Source organism: Neophocaena asiaeorientalis, unplaced genomic scaffold, assembly GCF_003031525.2.
Source record: "Neophocaena asiaeorientalis asiaeorientalis breed wild unplaced genomic scaffold, Neophocaena_asiaeorientalis_V1.1 scaffold43, whole genome shotgun sequence".
In the NCBI taxonomy this organism is placed as follows: domain Eukaryota; kingdom Metazoa; phylum Chordata; class Mammalia; order Artiodactyla; family Phocoenidae; genus Neophocaena; species Neophocaena asiaeorientalis.
The window spans coordinates 3,461,635-3,485,837 of record NW_020173674.1 but is presented as its reverse complement, the minus strand read 5'-3'; the positions used below and the strand labels follow the sequence as shown (position 1 = coordinate 3,485,837).

The 24,203-nt window shown below is 56.6% G+C and overlaps 1 protein-coding gene across 1 annotated transcript in view; it reads left to right on the top strand.

The window, feature by feature from the left end:
• ANO1 (anoctamin 1) overlaps window positions 1-24,203 on the top strand; it is an 84,789-nt gene that overhangs the window by 4,811 nt on the left and 55,775 nt on the right. Inside the window, exons 3-9 of the mRNA XM_024749273.1 lie at window positions 9,670-9,768; window positions 10,520-10,671; window positions 12,165-12,219; window positions 15,405-15,456; window positions 17,737-17,802; window positions 18,290-18,345; window positions 21,797-21,838. Coding sequence (XP_024605041.1) covers window positions 9,670-9,768; window positions 10,520-10,671; window positions 12,165-12,219; window positions 15,405-15,456; window positions 17,737-17,802; window positions 18,290-18,345; window positions 21,797-21,838 — 522 coding nt within the window. The remainder of the gene's footprint in view (window positions 1-9,669; window positions 9,769-10,519; window positions 10,672-12,164; window positions 12,220-15,404; window positions 15,457-17,736; window positions 17,803-18,289; window positions 18,346-21,796; window positions 21,839-24,203) is intronic.

The following is a 24,203-nucleotide window of genomic DNA, read 5'->3' as shown; positions in this document are numbered from 1 at the left end:
GCAATGAACATTGTGGTACGTGACTTGATTTGGATTCCTTTTATTTCTTTTTCTTCTCTGATTGCTGTGACTAAAACTTCCAAAACTATGTTGAATAATAGTGGTGAGAGTGGGCAACCTTGTCTTGTTACTGATCTTAGAGGAAATAGTTTCAGTTTTTCAGTTGGGTCTTTCTTTTTTAACATCTTTATTGGAGTATAATTGCTTTACAATGGTGTGTTAGTTTCTGCTTTATAACAAAGTGAATCAGTTATACATATACATATGTTCCCATATCTCTTCCCTCTTGCGTCTCCCTCCCTCCCACCCTCCCTATCCCACCCCTCTAGGCGGTCACAAAGCACTGAGCTGATCTCCCTGTGCTATGTGGCTGCTTCCCACTAGCTATCTATCTTACGTTTGGTAGTGTATATATGTCCATGCCACTCTCTCACTTTGTCACAGCTTACCCTTCCCCCTCCCCATATCCTCAAGTCCATTCTCTAGTAGGTCTGTGTCTTTATTCCCATCTTGCCCCTAGGTTCTTCATGCAGATTGGGTCTTTTTTAAATGAAAATATTACTGTGGCACAAACTAGACAGTTCAAGGTTTCAAAGCAGCTGGAGTTGAGTGTGAGCCATCTTCCTGCTGTAGTCTTTCAGATCATAACCGAGTTTCCCACGGGCCCCTGCAATCCGAGCTTCCCTCTGAGGTGAACTAGGCCCTGAGGCTGTTGAAAGGACCTTCGTTCGCTGCAGCCTGTTGCTTTCACCTGAGACCAGAATCTACTCAGGGGCCGGCCGGCCGGGTGCGTGCAGTCTGCGGGTGTATACGGTCCCCTGCCAGTGAGATTAGCAGAGAGATGCCCGGCTCATGACTCATTCCCGGGGTGTGCTCTGATTACAAGGAGTGAAAGGGTTTGCAGTTTGGGGAACAAGATAGCCTCAGAGAGAGAGCCCAATCGCACAATCTTACCCACTTTGAAGCAAAATTTAGGGACTTATGTGCACTTTCCTGGGGAGAAAACAATCCGTGGAATCCATCAGATACTCAAACAATGACGCCCAAAAGATGAAGCATCATTGCTTTAAGGCGGGATTTCTCGGCCTCGGCACTGCTGGCATTCAGTATTTTGCAACATCCCTAAACGCAACCAAAAATGTCCCCAGACATCGCCAATATCCCCAGGGAGCTAATATTGAGAGCCTGCTTTAAAGGCCGGATGGGGGTGGAGGGGTGGGCGTGGAGGCGGCAAAAGGGAAGTGAGAGCGAGAGAAATGGGGGGGGCAGTTAAATAAGGCCTCCTGAACACCTGGGAACCCCTCCTCAACTCTCTGCTGGCCCGGCTGTGACCAGGCAGCACATGGAGGTCACCAGCAGCGCAGAGGTGTGTGAGCTGCCTTTGCTCCCCCAGGGGCCAGTGGGTGTGTGAGACTGAGCCGCTCCTGGGCAGCGTGGGCCACGAGCCCCACACAGATGGGGCCCCTGTGTGCCGTGCGAGCCTTTCTCCCCAGTCAGGAGGTTCATTGTTGTGAAGACATCCCGTGATGACCAGTGGAAGACCGGCCTGGCTCAGGGCACAGTGGGGGGCGGTTCTTAGGGACACAGAACAGTGAGTGTCCTGGGGCTGCCGGAACCAATGACCACAAACTTGGGGGGGCTTAAAACAACACAAGTTGATTCCCTCCCGGTTCTGGAGGCCAGAAGTCCAAAGTCAAGGCGTCAGCAGGGCCGTGCTCCCTCCCAAGGCTCTAGGGGAGTATTCCTCTTGCCTCTTCCAGCTTCTGGGACGCTCCGGGTATTCCCTGGCTTGTGGCCGCATCCCTCCAACCTGTGCCTCGTCTTCACATGGCCTCCTCTGTACATCTCTCCTCTTCTCCTAAGGACACCAGTCATTCTGCTTAAGGCACATCCTAATCCAGTATAACCTTATCTTAACTTGATTACATCTGCAAAGACCCCATTTCCGAATAAGGTCCCATTCACAGATACGGGGAGTTAGGATGTGGACGTCTCTTTTGGGAGGTACCATTCACCACGCTACAGAGCTGAGACTCTGCACAGGGCTGTTACCCCAGGAGTCGGGTGGCTCGTGCAGGACCCCTAGAGGTACAGCAGTGGGTGGGGGAGGCACGGCTCGTGGTTGGAGGGCAGAGCGGGGCAGGTGGTCTGGCGGGGACAAAGCCTTGGCCTGGCTGCCTCGGTGCAGGGCCCGGGATGTGCACGGGAACCCCGTGGGGTCCTGCCAAGATGCGGGCTCTGACTCGGCAGGTCTGCGTGCTTTCACACTGCGCTTCTACCCTGCTCCCAGGGCATATGAAGCGGCCGGCCCTGGACCATACTTGGAGGCGTGAGGACCGTGCAAGCCTGTTCCCCATGAGCCATCAGAAACATCCCAGGGAAGGGGCCCCCAACATCCACGCAAGCCCCTGACCCACTATCCAGTGCCCCAGAGGTAGCCCCAGACAGAGACCCCCGTACTGGGTACACTGGGCCAAGAACCGTGGAGAGGGAAGTGATGGGTCTGGAAGAAACGTGCCCACGACCCTGATTATGGATAGAGGGATGGATAGAGATTGAGCCTGGCCAACAGGCTCTAACCATAGGTTCCCCACTGCTCCCATCCTCCCCCGGGCACCGCAGGCTCAGAGGAACCCAGTGTGAACACTGCTTCCCTGCAAGAGAGGGGCCCTGGGTGTCAAGGTAGGGTCTGGCGCCTGATCCAGAGGACGGCCCCAAAGTGGGTTTCACACATGAGGGTCCAAGAGGGGTGTCATGTCAGAGACCCCCTGGGACAACACACGTGATAAGAATTGAGGGAGGAAAAGGTCGTGGAGACAGGCGGCCCAGGCCTTCCTTCTTAAGGAGCCCCTCCTCCCACCCTACCCCCCAATGGCAGTGGGGTCAGCATCCAGGGTTCCCAGTAAACGGACAAGAGCAGCTTGTGGCCAACATGTTTCCTTGCAACTGAAATCCATCAGCAGTTTTCAAGTCCAGCCTCAAAGCTGGGACATTATTTATGCCCATTGGCGATTGCCAAGAAGACCACACACTAAAATGCCGGCTGTGTGCTGGGGGTGACCGAGGCCCGCACTGCCCTGACGGTGAACTTGACCCCGGCTTTGGCAGAATTGTTAAGGCCGCGGACACGCAAACCCTGCAAAATCAGTTTGCTTTCATGCTGCTCTTCGGGGCTCCTCTCCTCGCCCCGGGGCTGGTGGGCTGTCGTTTCTCCGTGTTCCTACCCGAAGCTGGTGTGGGCCGTCATGGCATCTGCTTCCCATCTTTGTGGATGTTGCTTTTGAAAAGCAAGTGAGGAACTGACTGAGGGAGGATGGGTGCTGCTTCCACAACAAACTTTGGGATGCACCGTCAGGTGGTGAGCATATCTGAGCTCCCAATGAGGCTCAGGCCCCTGTCGGGGCCACGTGTGCAGGTCCAGACCCTGCTCAGCCACTTCCTGGCCGGGCAGCCTCAGGCAAGTGGCTTCCCCCCGCTGGACCTCAGTTTTCCCATCTTAGGCATGGAGGTGATGGCCCGTTCTTCCTCCCGGAGGGGTGGTCATGGCACAGGCAGGGGGATGTGTTTCTTGCAGTTTCCAGCTGAGTTTTTGCAGGCATGAGTGGTTTCTGAGGCGTCTCTGGGGCTTGGATAAGCGTGATGATGAGCGGCCCCTCCTCGCAGGCTGGGCGTTGGGGTGGGGGTCCTTGACTCTGAGGAACCTGAGGTCTAATCCCGACATCCTCATGTATAAGGGACAAAGGCGCAACAGACATTCTCAGGGACTTGTCAGTTTGGAAGCAAACCCCATCCCGCCTGGTGTGGGCGCCCTAACCTGCCGTGTGGCACAGGGATCAGATCCCTTTACAGAGGGAAGGAACTGAGGCTCTGAGAGGCGGGGCAAGGAGACCAAGGCCACCGGGCCCAACAGGGGCAGGGCCAGCACTTGAACCTGGGTCGTGGCTCCCAGTGTCACGCTCTTTGCCCTGAACCATGTGGTCTTCAGCCCCCCACTCCCATCCCCAGGCTTAGTGCCTCTGCCATGAGCCTCTCCTACAGTGGGATGTTAGGGGCCATTGTCTAGTCCTGAAGCTCTCATTTCTCCACAATTCCACCATTACGCATTCATTTCTTTGGCCCTAAAGATTTTATGTCTCTTGAGTCTTAAGTGCTGAGGCTTTTACACGCCCCACCTGACTTCCTTTGGGTCTGTCTTGGTTTTGCGGAAGCATACTTGCTATAAAGTATATTCTGGACACTTTTTAAAAGTCATGTCTTTAAAGTTCCCCAAGGGCAGCTCTGCCCGGGTCCCAAGTAGGCGGGCTAAAACCTGTGCCACTCTGGCTGCAGTTCTGACGTCCTCCAGCGTCTCTAGGCCCGTGGTGTGCCGGAGTCAGCTCTTTCTGGCTCATCAGGAATTCTGCCAGCGGGGTGTTAGCACTTTGGTAGCTTGAAATAGGCCATGGCGGGAGTATTTACACTGTGGAAATTGGCAAATGCTGCAGCTACAGATCAGGGTTGGTTTTTTCTTCCTGAGAGCAGGGGAGCTGTGGAGGGTTGCATACCTTACTGGCATCTCCTTACTGGCAACTCCCTGCTGTACGCCCATGTGTCTCCCTTTCCTTGGAGAGGTCAAGTACCTTCGAACGTGTCTGTTGAATTTTCACTTCTCATTATGACACTTTTTTATTTCTGCAAGTTCTGTTTGGTTCTTTTCCAAGTTGGCTGTGTCATTTTTTAATAGTTTCCTGTCCTTTGCAGAACCTTTCTGTCCTGAGGTTTATTTCTTTAAACAAGGTGAGCACAGTTGATTTATTATCCATCTAATCCTCGCAGAGTCCCAAGGCTGAGGACGTCACTTCTGCTGGTTCTCCTCCAGCCGTCTTCGTTCCTGGTGGGCCTGGTGCCCTTGCCCACTGACCACCACCCTTATGGAGCCCATGATCGGGGCGGGGGGGAGTTCCCCAAGCCCAGGAGGAAGATGCCCTTGTCCAGAAAGGCTTGCATTCGTCACATCTGAGGGCATTATAGACAGAACCACCTTGAGCCAAGGTCACAGGCTGAGGTTCCCAGACCCACTGGGGCCGTGGCCTTTCGGACCAGGACTTCTTGGGGAGGTCCTCATTCCCTCCCTTTCCTGCTCAGCGCCAGGACTGCCTTCCTTGTAATTCCCAGGGTTGGAGGAGGGAGCCCTTTCTGGGTCACCTGAAAGTGTCATCTCATGGGGGTCCGGCTCCATGGGGGAGGGTCTTCTGTTAGACTTCCCATCTTGGGTGGGCCTGGGGCAGAAACCTCCCTCCCCGCTCCAGGTCAAGCGTCTGCATCGGTAGAAACCCCTTGGATGGCATGGTCTTGGTTGCTTCTCTGGGTCTTCTCAGGTCTTCAGCAACTTTAAGACGTGACATTTATTTTATTTATTTATTTTGTCCAGCATTTGGTGGCAGGCCATTGCGGGACCCTGACCCCTGGCCCTCCCCACGCCCACGCCACGGTGCGCGGCCCCGGCGGTTCTGTGGCCTCCAACCTCCCCACACCAGAGGGACCAGAGTCAGGACAGAACCCACGGCTCTGGGGCATCTGGCTCAGGGAGGGGACCCGGCATCTCACGATTTCTTCCTGCAGGGACGGGTTGCTGTCGGGCCGGGCACCAAGGTTTAAAACATCCTGTATGTGTTCTTGTCCAACCGGTCCCACGACCCCTTTCCCCAATCCTGCCAGATATTTCCCTGGGAGGGACCCCACTGCTCACGTAAACAGCAGAGCGTGTTTTCCCAGGGAGGCCAGCCCGGGCACTGGTCCTTGACCACCATCGAGAGAGCTCGCCACGGACTCGGAAGAATATATTTTGGGTCTTTGCATGCGACTGAGCACTGGGCACAGAAATAAACTTGGGCTGTAACGGGAAAGAGGGGGTCTGCCTCGCGGGGCCGTCCATGGTCACTTCTCGGTCATTTCATGGTGCCCCCGGGGCTTCCTGGAGCTGGGGAGGCGGCTTCAAGCTTCTTAGCCAAAGGAGTCCACGCAGGCGTGGTCTCACCAGCCTCAGGGTCACGGAGAGAAGCCATAGCCCCAGCCACGGGGCTGGATGGAAGTGTTAGGAGCATCAGGGACTCCCCCAGCTGTGAAGCAAGTCTTGTACTGCAAAGATTTGCAGATGAGCAAAAGGGGGTTCAGAGAGGTTGAGTCACTTGCTGGAGACAACACAGCAGCCCGCCAGGACTCGGACCCAGGCCGCCCAATCCATGGCCGCCCCCGGTGCCCACCCACCCCGCCCCTTGAGGGCAGCAGGAAGAGCTGGGTTCCCCTTGCCCGAGCCCCCGGGCTGCCTCCTCTGGTCCACACTAGTCCACGCGCCGCCGAGTCCCCAGCCCTGGGCCGTGGTGTCAGGCTCCAGGCTCCCTGCAGGTGTGCCTCTCGCCAACCAGCACACCTCGAGCCTTGCGCATCTGGTCCCTGTGCCGGAGCACCCTGGTCCTGGAAGCAGCCTCAGGACCCGGCTCCTGGACCCGCTTCTTCGAAGCTTCCAGCCACTTTGATGAGCTCCGTGCGCCAAGCCCTGTGGGGTTCTGACCTGCCGCTTCATGGTGAGTATCGTGGGCCAGGCGGCAGCTCCAAAAGCCGTCCTCCTGGAATCTGCGAACGTGACCTTATTTGGAAGAAGGGTCTTGGCAGATGTAAGAAAGTTACTCATCTCTGCACCAGATCATCCTGGATTCGTGTGGACCCTAAATCCAACGACAGGTGTCTTTGGAAGAGAAAAGAGAGGGAGACTTGAAACACAGAGCCACACAGGGGAGAAGGCTTGTGCAGATGGGCACAGAGGTTGGGGTGATATGGCCACAAGCCCAGGAAGGCCTGGGGTCCCCGGCGGCGGGGCAAGGTGAGAGGGCCCCTCCCCTGGAGCCTCTGGAGAGAGCGCGGCCCTGCCCACACCTTGATCACAGACTTCTGGCTCCAGAACTGGAAGGGGATGAATTTGTGTGGCTAAAGCTGCCCAGTCTGTGGCCATTGGCCGCAGCCTGCCCTGGACGCTCACAGTGAACTTGCAGGGTGTGAAACTCTGGGCTCCAAGGTGAGGACAGCGGCAGGATCACCCTCACGGGCCTGTCGTGGGGTTAAATGAGTTAATACGCACAGATGCCTGAAGCACGGCCTGGCACGTAGCGAGCGCCCGGTGGGTCCCAGCCTCCTCTCCCCCCACCCCGTCGTCATCATTGTTAGGGAACTTCATCCGCTCGTTCAGTGGACACGTGCAGCATCTACACTGCCCCGACGTGGGCAGCAGGGCCCGTGAGCTGGGAGGCTCCGGACAGGACTCGCCTGCCTGCTGGGGCCACATAGACAAGGCCTGTGCGGTGACACTCAGGCCCCGGGGAAAGGCTCGCTCTTCTGGTTGTGGGGGGCATGGGCGCCTCTGCATCAGAGGTGGAGAGACGAGCTGGAGTTCTCCCAGCAGGTGTGGCCCTTCTCTCGAGGTGAGGCAGGAGCCCCACGTCTCACTGGGGCCTGAGGCTGGCGCTGGATGAGTGTGTTTGGACCACGGAGGACTTTTTCCTAAAAATCAGTCCCAAGTGACCTTGACTCCGTTGCCTTTTGCCAAAAACCTGCAGTGATCCCATGAGCTGTGTACACTCTGAGGCTGGCGACGGTACCTGGGGCTCAGAGCCCAGTGCAGACCCGAGTCAGCCCCATACCGAGTCCCGAGTGCTGGCCACACACACCCCCTGCCGTGGCCTGGCTCCCTTCTGCCAGGACCCTCGGAATTGTGGAAAGGTGAAGTGGGACCTCAACCTGGTGGCCCAGCGTGGGCTCCAAGCCCCCGGGGGTCCCCTTGAGACGGCTGGTGGACTGAGGACCCCACTGCCGTAGGGCAGCTCTGTCTGAGGGGAATGTTGTGTTTCTTTGCTTTTTGTTGCAATGGGGAACCCCAGTTATCTCGGGGTGATTGGGAAGTCTGCTGCTGTTACCTGCGTCTTAGGTGGGGGAACGTCTTATCGCCACATTGATGCTATTCGCTCAGTAAAGGGAATCTCTTAAACACGAAAGGTAAGGGGGACAGAGAAAACCAGAAACCTCGAGAGTTGTTGGGATGTGCGTGGTCTCACCCACGATTAAGAGTGTGTATGGCCCACATGTGAACCCGGGTTCCCACACCCGCCAGCTGCAAGATGCCAGGCCCTGACTTTCCACCCCCAACTTTATTGAGGAGTAATTGACAAACATAATTGTGTATATTTAAAGTCTACACTGTGAGTGATGACTTGGTTTACACAGACACCGTGGAATGGTTGCCCAGATCAAGGTAATGAACTCGCCCGTCACCTCACACAGCTACCTGTGTGTGTGTGTGTGTGTGTGTGTGTGTGTGTGTGTGTGTGCTGAGAACACTTTGATCTCTCAACACCTTTCAAGTGTACGATACCGTATTAGTAACTAGAGTCACCCTGCTGTCCATTAGGTCCGCAAAACTTAATCTTATAACTGAAAGCTGGTACCCTCTGACCTATCTCCCCATTCTCATCCCCCCACGCAGCCCCTGGCAAACACCGTTCTACTCTACGCCGTTTCTATGAAATCAGCATTTTTTTAATTCTACATATAAGTGATACCATGCACTGCTTGTCTCTCTGACCCATTTCACGTAGCAGAATGTCCTCCAGGTTCATCCACGTTGCCACAAATGACAGGATTTCCTTCTTTTCTATGGGTGAATAATACCGCACTCTATATGTCTACACTCCCTTGATCTATTCATCCGTCCAAGGACGCTTAGGTTGTTTCTGTATCTTGGCTGTCGTGAGTAATGCTGAGTGAACGAACGTGCTGATGTCATTTCCTGGGGATAACCACCCAGAGCTGGGATGCCTGGATCACTCAGTGGCTCTAGTTTTAATTTTCTGAGGAACCTAGGCGGTGACTTAATCTCTCAAGCCTCAGTGTTCCCCTCCGTGAAGGGGGTGCAGTGGTCCTGCCTTTCCCATAGAGCTCGTTGGAGTCACTTCTCAAAGCTCTTAGCTTGTGCAGTTCCTGGTGGGGCAGCACTCAGGGGCCCTCAGCTGCCCAGTCCTGTCATTCAGACACGCTGGACCAGAAGTGACTTGTCCAAGTTCACAGCAGCTTAGTGGGGGCGGGAGGCTGGACTCGAATGCAGCATCACCTCGAGTCCTCTCACGTTAGGATAAAGGCAGTGCTGACCCAGGGAAGCCGGAGGGTGGCCGGGTCCAGACAGAGGTGTGTCCTGACCCCACAGAGATGCCCAGAGGGGACCACCTTTACCATCACCTCCTCATCTCTGCTTGGGCACCCCAGGGACACCAAGTACGTCCACTCAGTCGAAGGGCCTGGGCTCTCAGTTGTGCAAGGTCTTCTGTGGCTCAGGCTGCCCTGAGGCCCCTCGGCTACCCCTCTGAGAACTTCCCAGGTGTTGTGGGATCGGGTACCTCCCTCCAGGCACCCTCCCAGCTGTTTATCATTCCCGTGGGACCTGGGGGAGCCCTCCCAGCCCCGCAGCTTTCTTCTATCATCTGGAAGGAGGGGATTCTAGCAGTGCCTCAAAGCATCGTCAGAGGAGCCATGAGGTGACAGGCAGAAGCAGCTGCCCAGTAAACTGTTGTGGTCCCCGAAGGTGAAAATGGTTTTCAGCCCCAAACATCTGCCCACTCTGACCAAGGACCTCTCCCCTCTTTCTAGACGAAAATTCACGGGGTTGGATTTGTAAAAATCCATGCACCCTGGAACGTGCTGTGCAGAGAGGCTGAGTTTTTGAAACTGAAGATGCCGACGAAGAAGGTGAGCGGTGACGTCCCTACTCCACAGGGGTCGTTTCAGGGCTGCCCGGCAGGAGAACGTCATCGAGCGGGTCTGAGTTGTTACGAAAGCCCAAGGGAGCTTCAGCCCCCCCACCCCCGCCCCGGGGAGGGCAGGAGGCCTCCCGTGTCCTGCGGGCGGAGAGGATAACCTGCTCCCCCAGAGATGCCACAGGAGCCCGGGAACTTCTCATAGATACAAACACAGTGAAACTTCCCGCTCTGACCGTTCGTTATTTCAGCTAATTCATCAGACTCATTTTAATTCCATTTCCTCGCTTGCTGGGGCTTTTCTTCTTAATCTCTGACAACTTCAGGCTGGGAAGCAGTCTGCCAGTGCGTCCAAGGAGCTTAGTGAGGCGTCGGGGTTTACTTTTGTCCTTGGGGAGGAAAGCAGGGGGGACGAAGCTGTTCTCGGGAGTGAGTCAGCTCCCAGCTTCTCAAAGCCTCCAGAATCCTTTGGATTACCTCTTTTTAAACAAAAGTGAAGTTGGGGGAAGTTCTCTGGAATGTACTAGAATTGCCCTTTTGGCTGGGATCTCCCGAAACTCTGAGCTTTCAGGCTCATCTAGAAACGCGGACGTGGAGGGGGCATCGTGGCCCATCCCCGCCCCCTGTTCCCAGGCCGGGCCGTCTCTGTGGCAGGGGGCTAGTTCCCTGCCCGTCTCAGAATAGATTCCCAGAGTCATGGCTCAGCAGATGACATGCGTCCCCCTTCCCTGCCTCGCCCACAGCTATATCACATTAATGAGACCCGTGGCCTCCTGAAAAAGATCAACTCTGTGCTCCAGAAGATGACGGACCCCATCCAGCCCAAGGTGGCGGAGCACAGACCCCAGACCACAAAGAGGCTCTCCTATCCCTTCTCCCGGGAGAAGAAGCACCTGTGAGTGGGGACCCCCCCCCCGCTTGCCCTTCCCGAGGACCACCCGCTGTGTGGTGATTCCACCCCGTGTTGGACTTGGTCCTCTGAGGCCAGAGGGAGTTCTCCAACCCCCAATGAAGTGGGGATTTCAGCCCCTGGAGCATATTCTCATAAGAGCTTGTGGTTCTTGAGCACAGAAGAGGCCCTGGAAATAATTTCCAAGGTCATTATTAACTGAGGAGTTAAGGGGACAACGAGTCTTGTCCTGCTGGGTGACACTTGGGAAAACTAGCTTGAGCCCATGTGAGGGAAGGCCTGGGCCTGGGTACCCGCCCCCTGCCCCGCTCTGTCCCTCTTGGGATGTGTCCCGAGGAGTTGGGTCTGGTTAGCTGCGCCTCCTGACGGCTGCCGAGCTCTGGGCGCCAGGAACCGAGAAGCAGCCCCGGCTGGAGTCCTGAGGCCCCAGACTCGCAGCCAGCGCGGCTGCCTGGCAGGGCTGCACCCATTCTGGAACCTTCCCTCCTCCCCTGCTACTGAGGGGCAAGGGGGCGTAGCCACCTGGGTCAGCGGCAGCAGCAAGGCCTCCGTGGGGCCTCACTGGGCAGAGCTGGAGCGAGGGCAGGGGTGGGAATAGCAAGCTTGGAGTCTGGGGATCCTGTGGGGATAGGATGACGAGCTCTAGGGGATGGGAGGCTCCTGGACACCCCCGGTCCCACAAGACATGAAGAGCCTCCGCTCAGAACTGGGGCTTCCGCCCTGGCCAGGGCATTAGTCACAGGGCCGGGGCCCCATGCTTCACTTGCTGTTTCCCGATCCTCCGGGGGATAAGACATAAGAGAGAAGGAAGTGGCTCCGGCCCAACTCCTCCCACCAGCGCCAGGACCCGGGCCCCCGCGCATTAGAGGGAGACACCCTCTTTCCATGACCCCCAGGGTCCTGGCCCCCTCCCTTGGCACCCCCTGCCTTGCCAGGCTTGGCTCATCTCCAGGCTCTGGGCCACCCCCAACCCCGAGTCGCCCTCTCCGGCTGTACGCTGAGTGTGTTGGGAATCGAATAACGTGTTCCAGAGACATCCCTCTGCCCTCAGGAAGCCTTAGGAAATCTCTGTGTGACCCAGGACCTCAGGACGGAAACCATTTGGAAATTATAGGGAGACTGCCTTAAATAGTAAAGTGTCCGATGGTGGGATCACCCCAGGAGTGCAGCAGCAGAGACTAAAATCTGCCCCCGAGGGTGTCATTGGAAGGAAAAGGGATCCTTGGCGAGGGAGGTCTGACCACAGTTGCCCCTGGGGTCACTTCCCACCCACGGGGGTCTCCCAGCCTCCCCGAGGGGTGAGAGGATGTACAGACTCTTCCAAATGCCCGGGGTCAGATCACACCCGGCGTGCGGACCGAGCTTCGTCAGTTTCACGGTCACCGCTCACGGGGGTAGTGTGGTCCCCCAAGGCCTCGGAAACCGGGAGCGCTGACTCCAATGAGCTGTGTCTCTTTTTGTTCCCAAAATTTCAACAGATTTGACCTGTCTGACAAGGATTCCTTTTTCGACAGCAAAACCCGGAGCACGATAGTAAGTATCGCTCCCTCATGGGAATCCATAGCTCCCCAGCAAGGTGGCCCCGGGAAACAGGATGATAATTTCATTTCAGCCAAGCTCCTCTGGGTGGAAGGGGCTCTAATTGTCTGTGACAGAAATAATTAGAATAATAAAGCCAGCGGGCTGCGAGGGGCCCAGGGGATGGCGGGGGTGGAGCAGCAGGGAAGAAGCAGAGGGATTCCAGACCCACTGGGTTATTTCAAAATGTTCCCGCATCTTTGCAGTTCCCAGCACGCCTCTCCAGCCTCCTTGCCACTTGCCCTTGGTGGAATCTGTACGTCCCCATCTCTCTGGGGGTTTGTGAGCAGGCAGGCCTGGCAGGAGTGATGGGGTGGTGCAGGCAAAGGGACGAGGCTTTGGGTAGACTTCCAGAACCTCGCCAGACGAGCAAACTGTGGCTTGAAATCTGACCAGGCCGCCCTGCCCTACTCCAGGTATTGGTTTAATGTTTATCCATCGGCCGCCAAGTTGTCCACCAGCCAAGCTGGGCTGTGCACCGCTCAGGACCCAACTTCTGTCTAAACAAGTATTAACCTCTCAGCCAAGCTGCTGCTTCTCTCTCTTCCTGTACCAGAAAGCCCAGCCTGGCGAGGAGAGGGGTGGGGCTGGCAGGAGGCAGCCGCTTGACCTTGAGCAGATAACTGCCCCTCACAGCCACATCCTGAGACGGGTGGGCACCCAGGCACGGGACAGCGAGTGGTGTAGGCTGCCTTGGCGTGGGGGGCTCAGGCCACTGCCTGGACAGACAGAGCCCGGTCCCATCAACCCTGTGTCCCCTCCCAGCCTCGCGACTCGCAAACGGGACGAGGTGGTGTCCTGCCCAAAGGGCAGCCGTGCGCCCACACCAAGGGTAACCTGGATGCAGCGCCGGGAACATAGCCGCTGCTGTGTTGACCATGTTACTGATGAAACTAGCAATTAAATCTCATAATTTATAATAAACAATGAGGAGCTCGTTTATGCAAAAACGTCAGCAGCCGATGTAGCTCGAGGCTGACATGTGGTCCAGGAGAGGTAAGTTCTCCCTCTTGGAAACCGACCGCTCAGGAGAACCAGACGCAGTTGAACCTGAACGGTTTCTCTTTTTCTCTGTCATTTTGGGATGGGAGAGAATTGGAATGGCCAGCTGGGGGAACTGAGGCACGCGCCGTGTTTCCATATGTATGTGCCCCCCAGTTTTTACATTATCTGGAGCCGCCAGGATGCTCCTGGAAGCACAGGGCTGGGTGCAGATTCGTAAATTCATTCTTTTTTTTTTACTTTTTTTACTTTATTGTTTTATTTTATTTTACTTTTTTGACCACACCATGTGGCTTGCGGGATCTTAGCTCCCCGACCAGGGATCGAACCCGGGCCCCTGGCAGTGGAAGTGCGGAGTCCTAACCACTGGACTGCCAGGGAAGTCCCCGTAAATCCACTCTTGCTGTCGGGGTGGTGGCCTGGGGTTGGGGTCATATGTGAATGGAAGCTCTAGGCCCCCTCTCGTGGAGAATCCACTTTAAAATTGAGCTCAGACCATGATCCCCACGTCACAGAAGGCAATTCTATCCGAGCCAGTAAATGTTAGCTGAACGATCCATGACTCCGATTACCTCTGGGGTGGGGGGCACTCTCTCCCAGAGACCCTGAAGGCCTGTTTGTAAAACACCAATGCTCCAGAGAAACTCTTTGGTGACTCAAAACTTTGCCCTTGGTTAGTTGGACCCTGTGGTCTTGAGACCCAACGTCCTTCTAGACAAAGATATAACAGTCCCTCCTGTCTCCTTCCCTGTGCTGCTAGCATATCGGGGCAGCCCTGTGTGCAGGCGGGTAGGAGTCGGGATCAGCAAGGAACAATGGGGAAGGACCTGAGGTGCTGGTCTTAGGACTTGGATTTTCAGCCTGTAGGCACTAGGGAGCCATAGATGGTTGTGGAGCAAGGTCCTAGAAAGATCACTGCCAGTGGCCAGTCGTAGAAGGGCAGATGGGGTGGTTGTGAAGGGGGGCTGTGGCTGCACGTGGAAGGGAGGAGGTGGTTATGGGAGAATCAGCGAGGTCAGGATGAGGCCACTGATTAGATTCAAGAGGTACCAGGGAGAGAGCCAGCTAGCTGGGTCATTCATCCATTCATTCATTCATCAGTCAGTTACTGAGCACGTGGTGTCTGCCCAAGATGGGCAGGAGGTGAGGGAGGCAACAGGCACATGGCAGGGGTGGAGTAATCCGAGACAAGAGAGCAGAGTTAGGGAACTGCCTGGAGGTCCAGTGGTTATAGGACTGGGCACTTTCACCGCCAGGGTCCATGTTCATCCCTGGTCAGGGAACTGAGATCCTTCAAGCCGAGTGGGGCGGCCAAAAAAAAAAAAAAAAAAAAAAAGAGAGAGAGAGAGAGAGCAAAGTTAGAAGGCAGAGAAACAGGGACGGTGGCTGCTCAGTGACCTGTTGGTTAAGGTGGCTCTGTAGCCATTTAGCTCTCAGGGGAGAAGCACTTCTGGCAAAAGAAACAGCCATGGTGAAGGCCCTGTGGCCTCAGGAGAGGGTTGGCGAGTGAGTGGGGCAGCCAGGAGGCCAGGTTGCTGGGACAGGGCTGGGCGGACGGAGAGGAGGAGAGAAGGTCAGATGGCCCAGGGCCTGGGGGGAACTGGAGGGTGGGACCTCGGGGGAGTCTCGAGGGGCTAGAGTGCCCTGACCCACGCGTCTATGGCACAGGGCCAATTATTTTCACCCCATTTTGTGGGTGGAGAAACTGAGGCACGGGGCACGAGGTAGTTAGCGCAAGACCACACGGCTACAAGGACGCAGACCCAGGCTGGCAGACCCCCAAGCCGGGGCTCCTGAGGCGGCGAAGTGAAGTGTTTTGTTCGTAAAAGGGGCACAGGTTTCTAGAACATTCAGGGCCACACCCGAGAGTGGTCGTATCAGCGGAGTCCTCATGCCTCTGAATTCCAGCTCACCTCTCAGCCAAAAGGGGCCGAAACCCACCCGCAGAGCGCACAGGACCCCCGTACTCCTGAGCCCAAGAGTAGCGTGGGCCCTTCGAGGTGACCTTGTTCCCAAGAACGCCAATCCTGACCGCATCCTTGGGGCATGCAGGAGGCTGGCGCTGGTAACGGTCACCACCTCCCTTCCCGGTGACCCGTGATGGTGGAGCTCTGGTCCCCCCCTTGTCTCCACAACAGGTCTACGAAATCCTGAAGAGAACAACGTGTACCAAAGCCAAGTACAGCATGGGTAAGGGCGTGCTTGGGGCTTGAGCTCAGCGCTCCTCTCGCGGTGTAATCTTGCCTCTCCATCTTCTCCGTGGGAGGCGGGTGGCCGGCCTGGGGTTTTTTAGAGGGTTTTGATTTAAGGCTGGTGTAACAGTCTCAGGCAGGAGGGCCGTTCCAGGACCAAGGGGCGGTTTTACGACGACCCTTTTAAGCACGAAAGGATCCTCCTCTCTGGCTTGAGGCATCTGTGGTGGCCTGTGGAGCCTCTCAACGCAGAGGTGATAAATCCTGGCTGCTGGAAACTGGAGGGTGACCGAGGGGTTCTGACCCTCTCTTGACCTTCACAGTCCAGGGGGAGGTAGTTAGGGTTCCAGCCGGGGCAGCAGCCAGACACACACACAGTCTAGAAGGTGCCCCACCCGGGCCGTGGCCTTGCTGGAAGGGGTGCCCCTCGACGTGTGCCCTTAGGCGGAACCTGCCGCAAAACTGGCCCCGCTGGGCTCTTCGGGTACCGATTTACAGAACACCTCAACCACAGGTGCAAAACCTTCTCGATTAAAGCGTGCAGAGGGAACGATCCCCCCCGCCCCGCGCCCCGCCACGCAGGTCCCTTGCCCACCACCGCAGGCTGAGTTTGCTAAACGTTTGCAAAACGTTTCAGGGCAAAGTGATGCCTTTTCCCGGTCTTTCCCCCCTTCCTGTTGAGCCGCTTCATGCCCCTCTGAGAGCGGAGCTCACGGCACAATCCTTCATGCTCTGGAAGCATCTGAAGATCCGAGCCTGTGGTTCAGGAGAGATGCCCTGCCTATTGGCTTCCCGGGAGGGAAGGAAGCGAAGTACAGGAGGACTCAGATGCTCGCAGCTGAAGTCTGGGGCAGGCCCAGGATGCAGCGGCGGGGCGGGGTGACAACACCTCCAGGCTCAGCCAGGCTGCCCAGGGTGGCCAGTGGTCAGTCACGGGCCCACCCTCTGGGCCTGAAATTTCTAAGCCCGTGTACTAAGTCGTGGCGGGGGACATACTTTCAGGAGTTGAGAGGAGGCCAGGAAAACTGTCCCCGATGGAGCAAGGTCCTCCAGGGGGCCCCCAGCCACCAGAAGTGGGGAGAAGCATGGGTCTAGTCCCAGCGATGCATCTCAGAAGTCAGTCTCCCTTTAGCGTCCCTGTAGCGTCCCTTCTAGTGGAGACTCGTGCGGTTGCTGTGAAGGTTTGCAGAGAGTCCAGGGTCTGGCGCTTCTCAGCTAGAGCTGATGCCCGCCCCAGGCCATGCTGTGGCCAGTTCCCTGGCAGCGCTGGTTCCCAGAGCCAGTGATGAACCAGAGAGATGGAGGGGCCTTCTCTGCACCCCATTTCACACTGGCCTTGTCTGAGAGCCCTCCTGACCTCCAGATTCATGGATGGGTTCGGTCTCCCACCAGCCTCTGTGCCAGCCTCCCTACCCTCAGGGAGCTTCCATTCCGGAGGATGGAAACAGATGAGAGATGACAAGGTGAACCAGAAGACAATCTTGCAGGCTGAGGGAGATGGGGAGCGATGGGGGATGTAGAGCCAGTGATCAGAGGTCCTTCTGATGAGATGACATTGGAGGGGCGAGGCTTCCGGGTAGAGGGCGCACCTGCGGCAGCATGGAGTTGAGAGCATTCTAGGGGCCGTGGGGGGCCAGTGAACCTGAATCCAGCCCCTTGTTCATGTTTTACTGCAGCTGAACTTTCCACTCATGGGGCTTTGGCCACGAGCTCCCGCCTGGCTCCGGTTTGGATTTCTAAGCGTCCCTAGGTGCCCTGACCATTCCGGATCACTAGCTGAGGAGATGGTCTATTTTTAAGTGGATTTCAGGGAGTGCCTTTCCCACCAGTGTCACAGCTCAAGAGTGGGCTGGCCACTGAAAAATCTGACCCCCTTACCACCTAGAAAGCCTCTTCATCCAGGCAGAGGGTTCTGTGACCAGCAAAGGGCTTCGTGGAAACTCCTGGGCAGCCCTGGCCCCCGAGGATGTGTGCGAAGCAAGATCCGATCTCTGGGAAGCCCCAGACCCATGCGTGGCCGGGCTCTGCCTTACCCCCTCACGACGCTGTCTTCTGGGGCCGGGTGCCCGAGCCCACACCTCTGGATTCTAGGAGGTGCAGGCGTGGTTATTTTTATCCTGCTCCTGAAGCGGGGCTTCAGGCAGCAAACAAGGGGCCCGGCCATCGTTCCCCTGCCCCCAGGAGTGCCGGACTGTGAGTGAGCGCTTTGCCCCCCCAAATGCAGCTTTGATCCTTTCGGGCCCTTTTGCATGTAACTAATAGCCGGATGTATAAACAGGGCAAGGAGAGGGAAGAAAGAAGGACTCTGCCCTTTTAAGTAAAAGGCGAAAATGTGGTAAATACGGTAAGTGCCTCTGCCCCCGCGTGGGGCACGCAGGCCTCCTCTTTGGCTTTTCCAATCAACCTAAAATCTAATTCCAAATTGTATGTGTGTTTTCTGACACATCAATTTTTCCATCCATATTTTTTCTCATGATTCAGCTTTTCTAACCACTTACAATCCCCCTTCCTCACCTGCAGGTTTGCCCTCCAGCAGGCGGGGGTAGCTGGTGAATCGCAGGTTTGGGGGTACCTCCTTCCTCCCAGATGTAACTTCCTCTCGGGGTTTCCTCTGTGTCTTCCTAATTCTGCCAATAGAGCATGTTTTTATCATCTCCTAGTCGAACCCGGGGAGGAAACCCCAGAAAGGTGGTCGGGCTCTGGGCAACCAGGTGTGGCTCGCTTTGAGAAAATTCTCGGTGATTGAGACAGCCCTGGGACCGCTCTGATTGAACACGGAGCCGTTGGAGACCGGCCTGGTCCGTAATCCTCTCTCTGCCTTTGTTTTCAAGGCATCACCAGCCTGCTGGCCAACGGCGTTTACTCGGCAGCCTACCCACTGCACGACGTAAGTAACCTGGACAAACAGAGTTCAACCCTGCGCGTTATTTGATTCTCCAAGCCCCGAGGGCCACACCCCCCAGGGAGCTCTGGTTAGCCTGTGGTCGGGGCTTCCTGCTTTGGCGCTCCTGTAAATGTCAGCCGCTCCCGGCCTTTCCTGGTTCCCCAGGTGGGCACCAGAGTTACACACAGAGCCATCTATTCTTACCGAATCATTCCACCAAGACAGGGGCACTTGTGGTAGAAACTCTGCACGGCCATATCTGAACTTCACGGCCAGCTGGTCCACAAGAAGTTTCCCTGGCTCCGTCTCCCCTACCCCACCCCGCCCGGGCTCTGGCAGAATGACCAGAGAGCTCTGTTTCGTATCTATTTCTGCAGAGCAAGTGGCCAGTTTCCTGAGCCGAATCTCCAAATCCCACTGGTATCCCCCTGACAAATATAGCCTGTGGCCACGGCCGCGTTGTCTTGGCTTGGGATAGAGAGAGAGAAGATTCTCTTCTTATTGTCTCTATGGAAACAAGGACTAGAGTTCAACAGGGCACTGGGGATGGGCCATGGGGCCTGAGCAGTGTGGGAACTCCGGACAGAGGATCTCTGGAACTTTCCAAATGTGCGTTACTGCAAAGGCTAGGAGAGAGAGAGGACAGGCATGGGGGCCCGGGGACCCAGATTCTAGTCCTGGCCGCTCACCCCTCTGTGACCTTGAGCAGAGGCAGCCCCTGTCCTCTCTGAGCCCCAGTGCCCCCATCTGCAAGTCAGAAATAATACCTGCCCTGTCCAGTTGCCAGGGCTGCAGAGGGTGTTAGCAGGAATTCAGAAACAGAAGGGCTTTCAGTAAGACGTTGGACGAACGGGGGGTGGGGCCGGACAGCAAAGGGCTGTCCACCCGGACCATAGACTCAGAGGGAAAGATGCTCAGCCGACCTGCCGCCGTCCCCCGTCACTCACTGTAAGGATATGGGCTCAACTGATCCCGTTTGCCCACCTCTGTGCCTCCGTTCATGCTGTTCCTTCTGTCTGCAGTGCTCTTCCCTCCTCCTCTGCCTGGACAACCCCTCCCCAGGGCAAACAAAGCATCCCCATGGAGCCTTCCTTTCCCCGCCTCCCCGGCACGGTTGAGTCTTCCCCTCTGGACCTCCGTGCTCCCTGTCCCACAAAGACAACACTGTTTGGCCGCCATTCATCACGCGTGCATCTCATGGAAGCCTCTGCACCTAGTAGGCGCTCAATAAATGCAGCATGGGGTTAAGTCGAGGTGTCTTGGTGGTTGACCTGTTGCGGGCTGAATGCTTCGAGGGAGGACTCAGACCCCGCAGGTCCCGGCTGGCACTTCCGGCTTCTCCCTAGAAGGCGCCTTGCCCATCCGTCCCATCTGTGCCACTCAGGTTTGCTCAGCCCTACTCGGCCTTTGAGCTGTCACTCCTGCCAAGATGTCAGGGACAGAAGCCCAAACGTTTCAGGGCCTCCCTGCCTGTTTGATTCAGCCCTTTAAGTCTTGAAAGGGAAAGGGGAAAGATCCACATTTCTGAGCGCCTACCGTATGCGAAGAACTGTGTCTAGCGGGAGCTTTATCTCATTCAATCTGGTGCAAACACGGAGGCTCAGAGAGCTTTAGTGACTCGCCCAAGTTCACACAGCCCCTGTGGAGGAGCTGGGGCCAGAAGCCAGCCCTGGCTGCACCACCACCGCATCCTCTCAGGCTTCGCTGCCACATTTGTCTTAGGAATCAATTCTAGCAGCAGTTTAAACCGACGAGTACAAGACTTCCACTGAGCCCCCAAAAAGCACCTCCAAGATCCTCACGTTAGAAACTCCTCACGCACCGTCATCTTTGTCCCTTACACAGCAGTAGGGAAGCCCGCCACGTGGGGTTTGTTCCCACTTTACAGATGGGGAAACTGAGGCTGCAGCTGCTCAAGCAACTTGCCCACGCGCACACAGCCAAGGAGTGGAGCCCAGATCCTCTGGCTCTGCTTCCAGGGCTCTTTCCAGCGGGATGATGGATCTCGGTCATCTCGAGGGAATATGAGATTTTACATCCATGAATTTTCCGTACAGCTGATGGACACACACCCCGTTAAGGACCAACGCTGATGTTCAAATATTTGGGGAGATAAATCCTCTGAAGCTAGCCCCGTGGACCCCATGCCTTAAACAGAGGATGCCGGCTGTTGCGAGGCTGCACCTCGGCCTCTGGCGGGCAGCAGGCCCCTCCCGCGCGTGTACGCTTCTCACCATCTGCCTCTCACCCCTGAGCTGTCCTGGGTCGCATCTCAGTGCGTGGCCCAGAGCATCCCACCCTCTCCAGGGCCTTGCTTGCCGTGTTCACTCACTCATTCATTCATTCCACAAGAGCCTCTGCCAGGCCAGGGGCCGGGGTCGTTGCCAACCAGACAGCAGCCTGTTAGGACTGCACATAGAGGAAGAACCTCCTACTCCATAACTAGCGTTCGAATCCGGAGAAGGACTTGGCGTTTCAGCCACTGCTGGGTGGCTTTTTGGCTTCCTTCCTGGTTGGCAACTGCCTCCTTCAAGGTCACCGGCTAGCTGACCTCTACAGAAATGAGGTGCTGCTGGAATCGTGGGCCCATCTTAGACAAGAGGGACAACTCTGGGAAGGGGATAGGTTGGGTTGGGTGGAGAGGGCCCCCGAAGACCCGGGGGGGAGTTCATTCAAAGACCACAGGAATCGGTTGCCCACCTGGTGGTCAAGTTCTCCCCGCCTGGAGGGGGCTGGCGGGGCCGGAAGGGGGGCCACGGAAGGAGCTGGTGAGAGGAGCGGGCACCAGGCAGACCTCCCAGAGCCCTCAGAGCTTTATCTGCCCGGCAGTCCTCAGGACCAGTTGGCCAGACTTCTAGTCATCAGTGTCACCCATCGGAATACCGGGCTAGCTTTCGACCTTTAGACACTCCTTCTCTTCCATTGGATTTGGAGAACTAGATCCAAGTCCCAGGTCTGACCGGATTTTTCTGTCTCTCCCAGGAATGTCAGTTTGCTCCTCTGAGCCTCCGTGTTCCCATCTGTAGAATGGGAGCATTGGACTCACCGATCTGTATGCATTGGGATCATCTAACTCATGGTCCCTCCTGGGACACTTGAGAGGAAAGGGGGCACCACCCTAGTGGGACCTGGGATGAGACGCCAGGACCCTCCTGGCAGAGTGGGATGCAGTTCACCCTGTTGACAATCCCTCCAGCCCCTGAAGCCCCCTTTCCTCTGTGTCGCCAGTTCCAAGGACCTGACCTCATTCCCATCCTGGACGTCGTCTCTGTGTCGAGGGGAAGGCGCTTCGGGCTTTCCCGGGACACTTTTTATCCTAGGAGGAGGGGGCCTGGGTGCCCTTCCGCACCGTGTGAAGTTCTGTCCTGGGACTAGCTCACCTGCGTAGTGGGGGCAGCTGGAGTGCCTGTCTGGAAAGGTTACAGGACAGTAAGACACCTTTCTCTCTTTACAGGGAGACTATGAAGGGGAGAACGTGGAGTTCAACGACAGGAAGGTAGGTGCTACAGAGCCGGGAGACCGCTCCTTGGGGTCTGGGGGTCTGGGGGCCAGCGGGGGACAGGGCCTCGGGGGTCACGGCACTGCAGCCCCACATCTGAGCGAGAAGGTTGGTGAACTCACCTCGTTGGACTGTTTTCCTCTCTGATTCTCAAAAGCATCCTTGGCAGGTTGTCTGAGCATGTGAAGGGAAGGGACGTGCCCCCCGCCTGCCCTTCCTTCCTGCACTGGCCTGGGCAGCTTAAAACCCATGTCTCACCGGATCGGTCAGAACCTCCAGGGCTCTTTGCCGACCTTTGGCCTAATCCTGCCTGGCTTCCGGGAGAATAACTCTGGGAGCCACGGGGCCAGCGCCTGGAGTGCACCGGCCCCCAGCAGCACACAGGAACATGATGGATGGTGGTCAAGCCAGTTTCTCAAACTCACTTGACCTGGAACCCTTTTTAATGGGAAAGTTATGGAGCTGGTGTCCCATGAGACACACTTTGGGAAATGCCTAGTGATCCTTTACTCTTCAGTGGTTCTCCCTAATTCCACCCACCCAGGCCCTCAGGAAGCTCTGGTCCTGCACCCACCCCGCATCCACACCACCACAGCCAGTTCTCCTTTCCTCGCGTGCCCACACCCTGATCCCAGCCTCCCTGCCTCCACATGAGCCTATCCCAGCTCCCCAACAAGCCCTGCCCTCCCTCACCTCAGGGAGCAGCCCTCCCTGGGCTCTGCGTTCCTTTCAGCCCCCCTTTGTCCCATCTCTTGCTCCCCAAGAATGGATCCTTCCAAGGTGCCGGGTAGGGATGTTTCCCTGAGAACCTCACAATGGAGGCCTTGTCCCAAATTGCAAGGCCCAGGAGACTCTGCGTGTGGAATGCTCTGTTCCCACCTCCCTCCAGCCCCCCATATGTGTTTTTAAGCCTCCGGTACTTGATACAACTCGCCTGCCCGCCCGCCCGGGAATCCAGCTGAAGATGCTATCTGATTTAGCACAAAAATTACATATTTGGTTATTTTTAGTGTAACATCTGGCATTCGTCTGAGAGCCCGTGACTTGCAGATCTCCTCCATCCCGTCCACGGGCCTGCCCTGCACCAAGCCTGGCCTCAGAGCCCAGCCCCCTTCGTCCCTCTGCAGCCCTCTGCCACTGCCTGGTGCCCTTCCTCCACAGAGACCCTCTTCTGGCCGTTCAGCCTCCAGGTCCGAGGCCCCTCCGCCCTAATCTCCCACCCTCTTCCCCATGCTGCAGCCGCACTGCCGCCTTTCTAATCTAAAGACAACTTGGCTGATGGTCGCGTCAGTGCCAAGACTGTCTCATTCAGTCATTACTCAGGAACTATTTACTGGGCACTATAGTGTACCGGCCCAGCAGACAGCTCCAGGTTTATCCAGACCCAAAAGCTCTCTGCCTGGAATGCGGCCCACTTTCCACCCCCCTCTCCTCACTTAACGTTATGTCCCAGCCATGAATACAAAGACTGGTCCATGATCAGGGAGTATTGGATGAGTGGATGGACGGATGGGTGGGTGGATGGGTGGATAGATGGACTGACAGATAGATGGACGGGTGGATGGATGGATGGAGGGAGGGAGGGATGGATGGATGATGAGTAGTGGTGGGTGGATGGAAGGAAGGAAAGAAGGAAGGGAGGAAGGGGAAATGCCCCAGATACGTGTTTGTGTCCTAACTCAGAGAACTCTTTCTCCCATGGTCGCTGCATCTAAAGTGATCTGGTTCTGAGTATTTTGCTTTCACAATGACAAAATCTGTGGCATCCCGTCAGTGGCAGGAGCCCCAAGTGCCTGAGGACAGAAGGGGGGACGTAGCCAAGCCAAGGCCCGGTCCTGTGCGGAGCTGGCAGAGCAGGGGTACAGTAGGGATATTTCAGCAGAGGCAGGCCTGGGCCAGGGCTGAGCAAGGCCATAGCTATTGGCCTGATCTTCGGGCCACAAACGCTCGGGGCCTTGGGGCCAAGCGCTCCTTCCTCCAGGATTGGGGGGCGGGAGGGTTACTCCAGGTGTGGATTGAGGTGGCCTCATTCCTGTACTGCACTGAGAGCCACGGGGCCCTAAGCCAGCATTCATTCATTCATTCATTCATTCATTCAACAATTACTTACTGGAAACCTGTTATCTGCCCTGTTTGAGAAGCTGGGGATGACACAGACCAGACAAACCTGGTGCCTCCATCCTAGGGGGAGACAGCAAGGGTTGAGTACATACACAGTAATTAAGGACAGCGTCAGTGCTGTGATGGACCTGCCCAGCCACATGGGCCCAGGTGGGAGGTCTGGGCAGGAGAGATGCCGGTGGAGGGAACCAGGATCCCTCTGAGGTCCAGGTGCTGGAAGGCTCCCAGGGTCACAGTGACC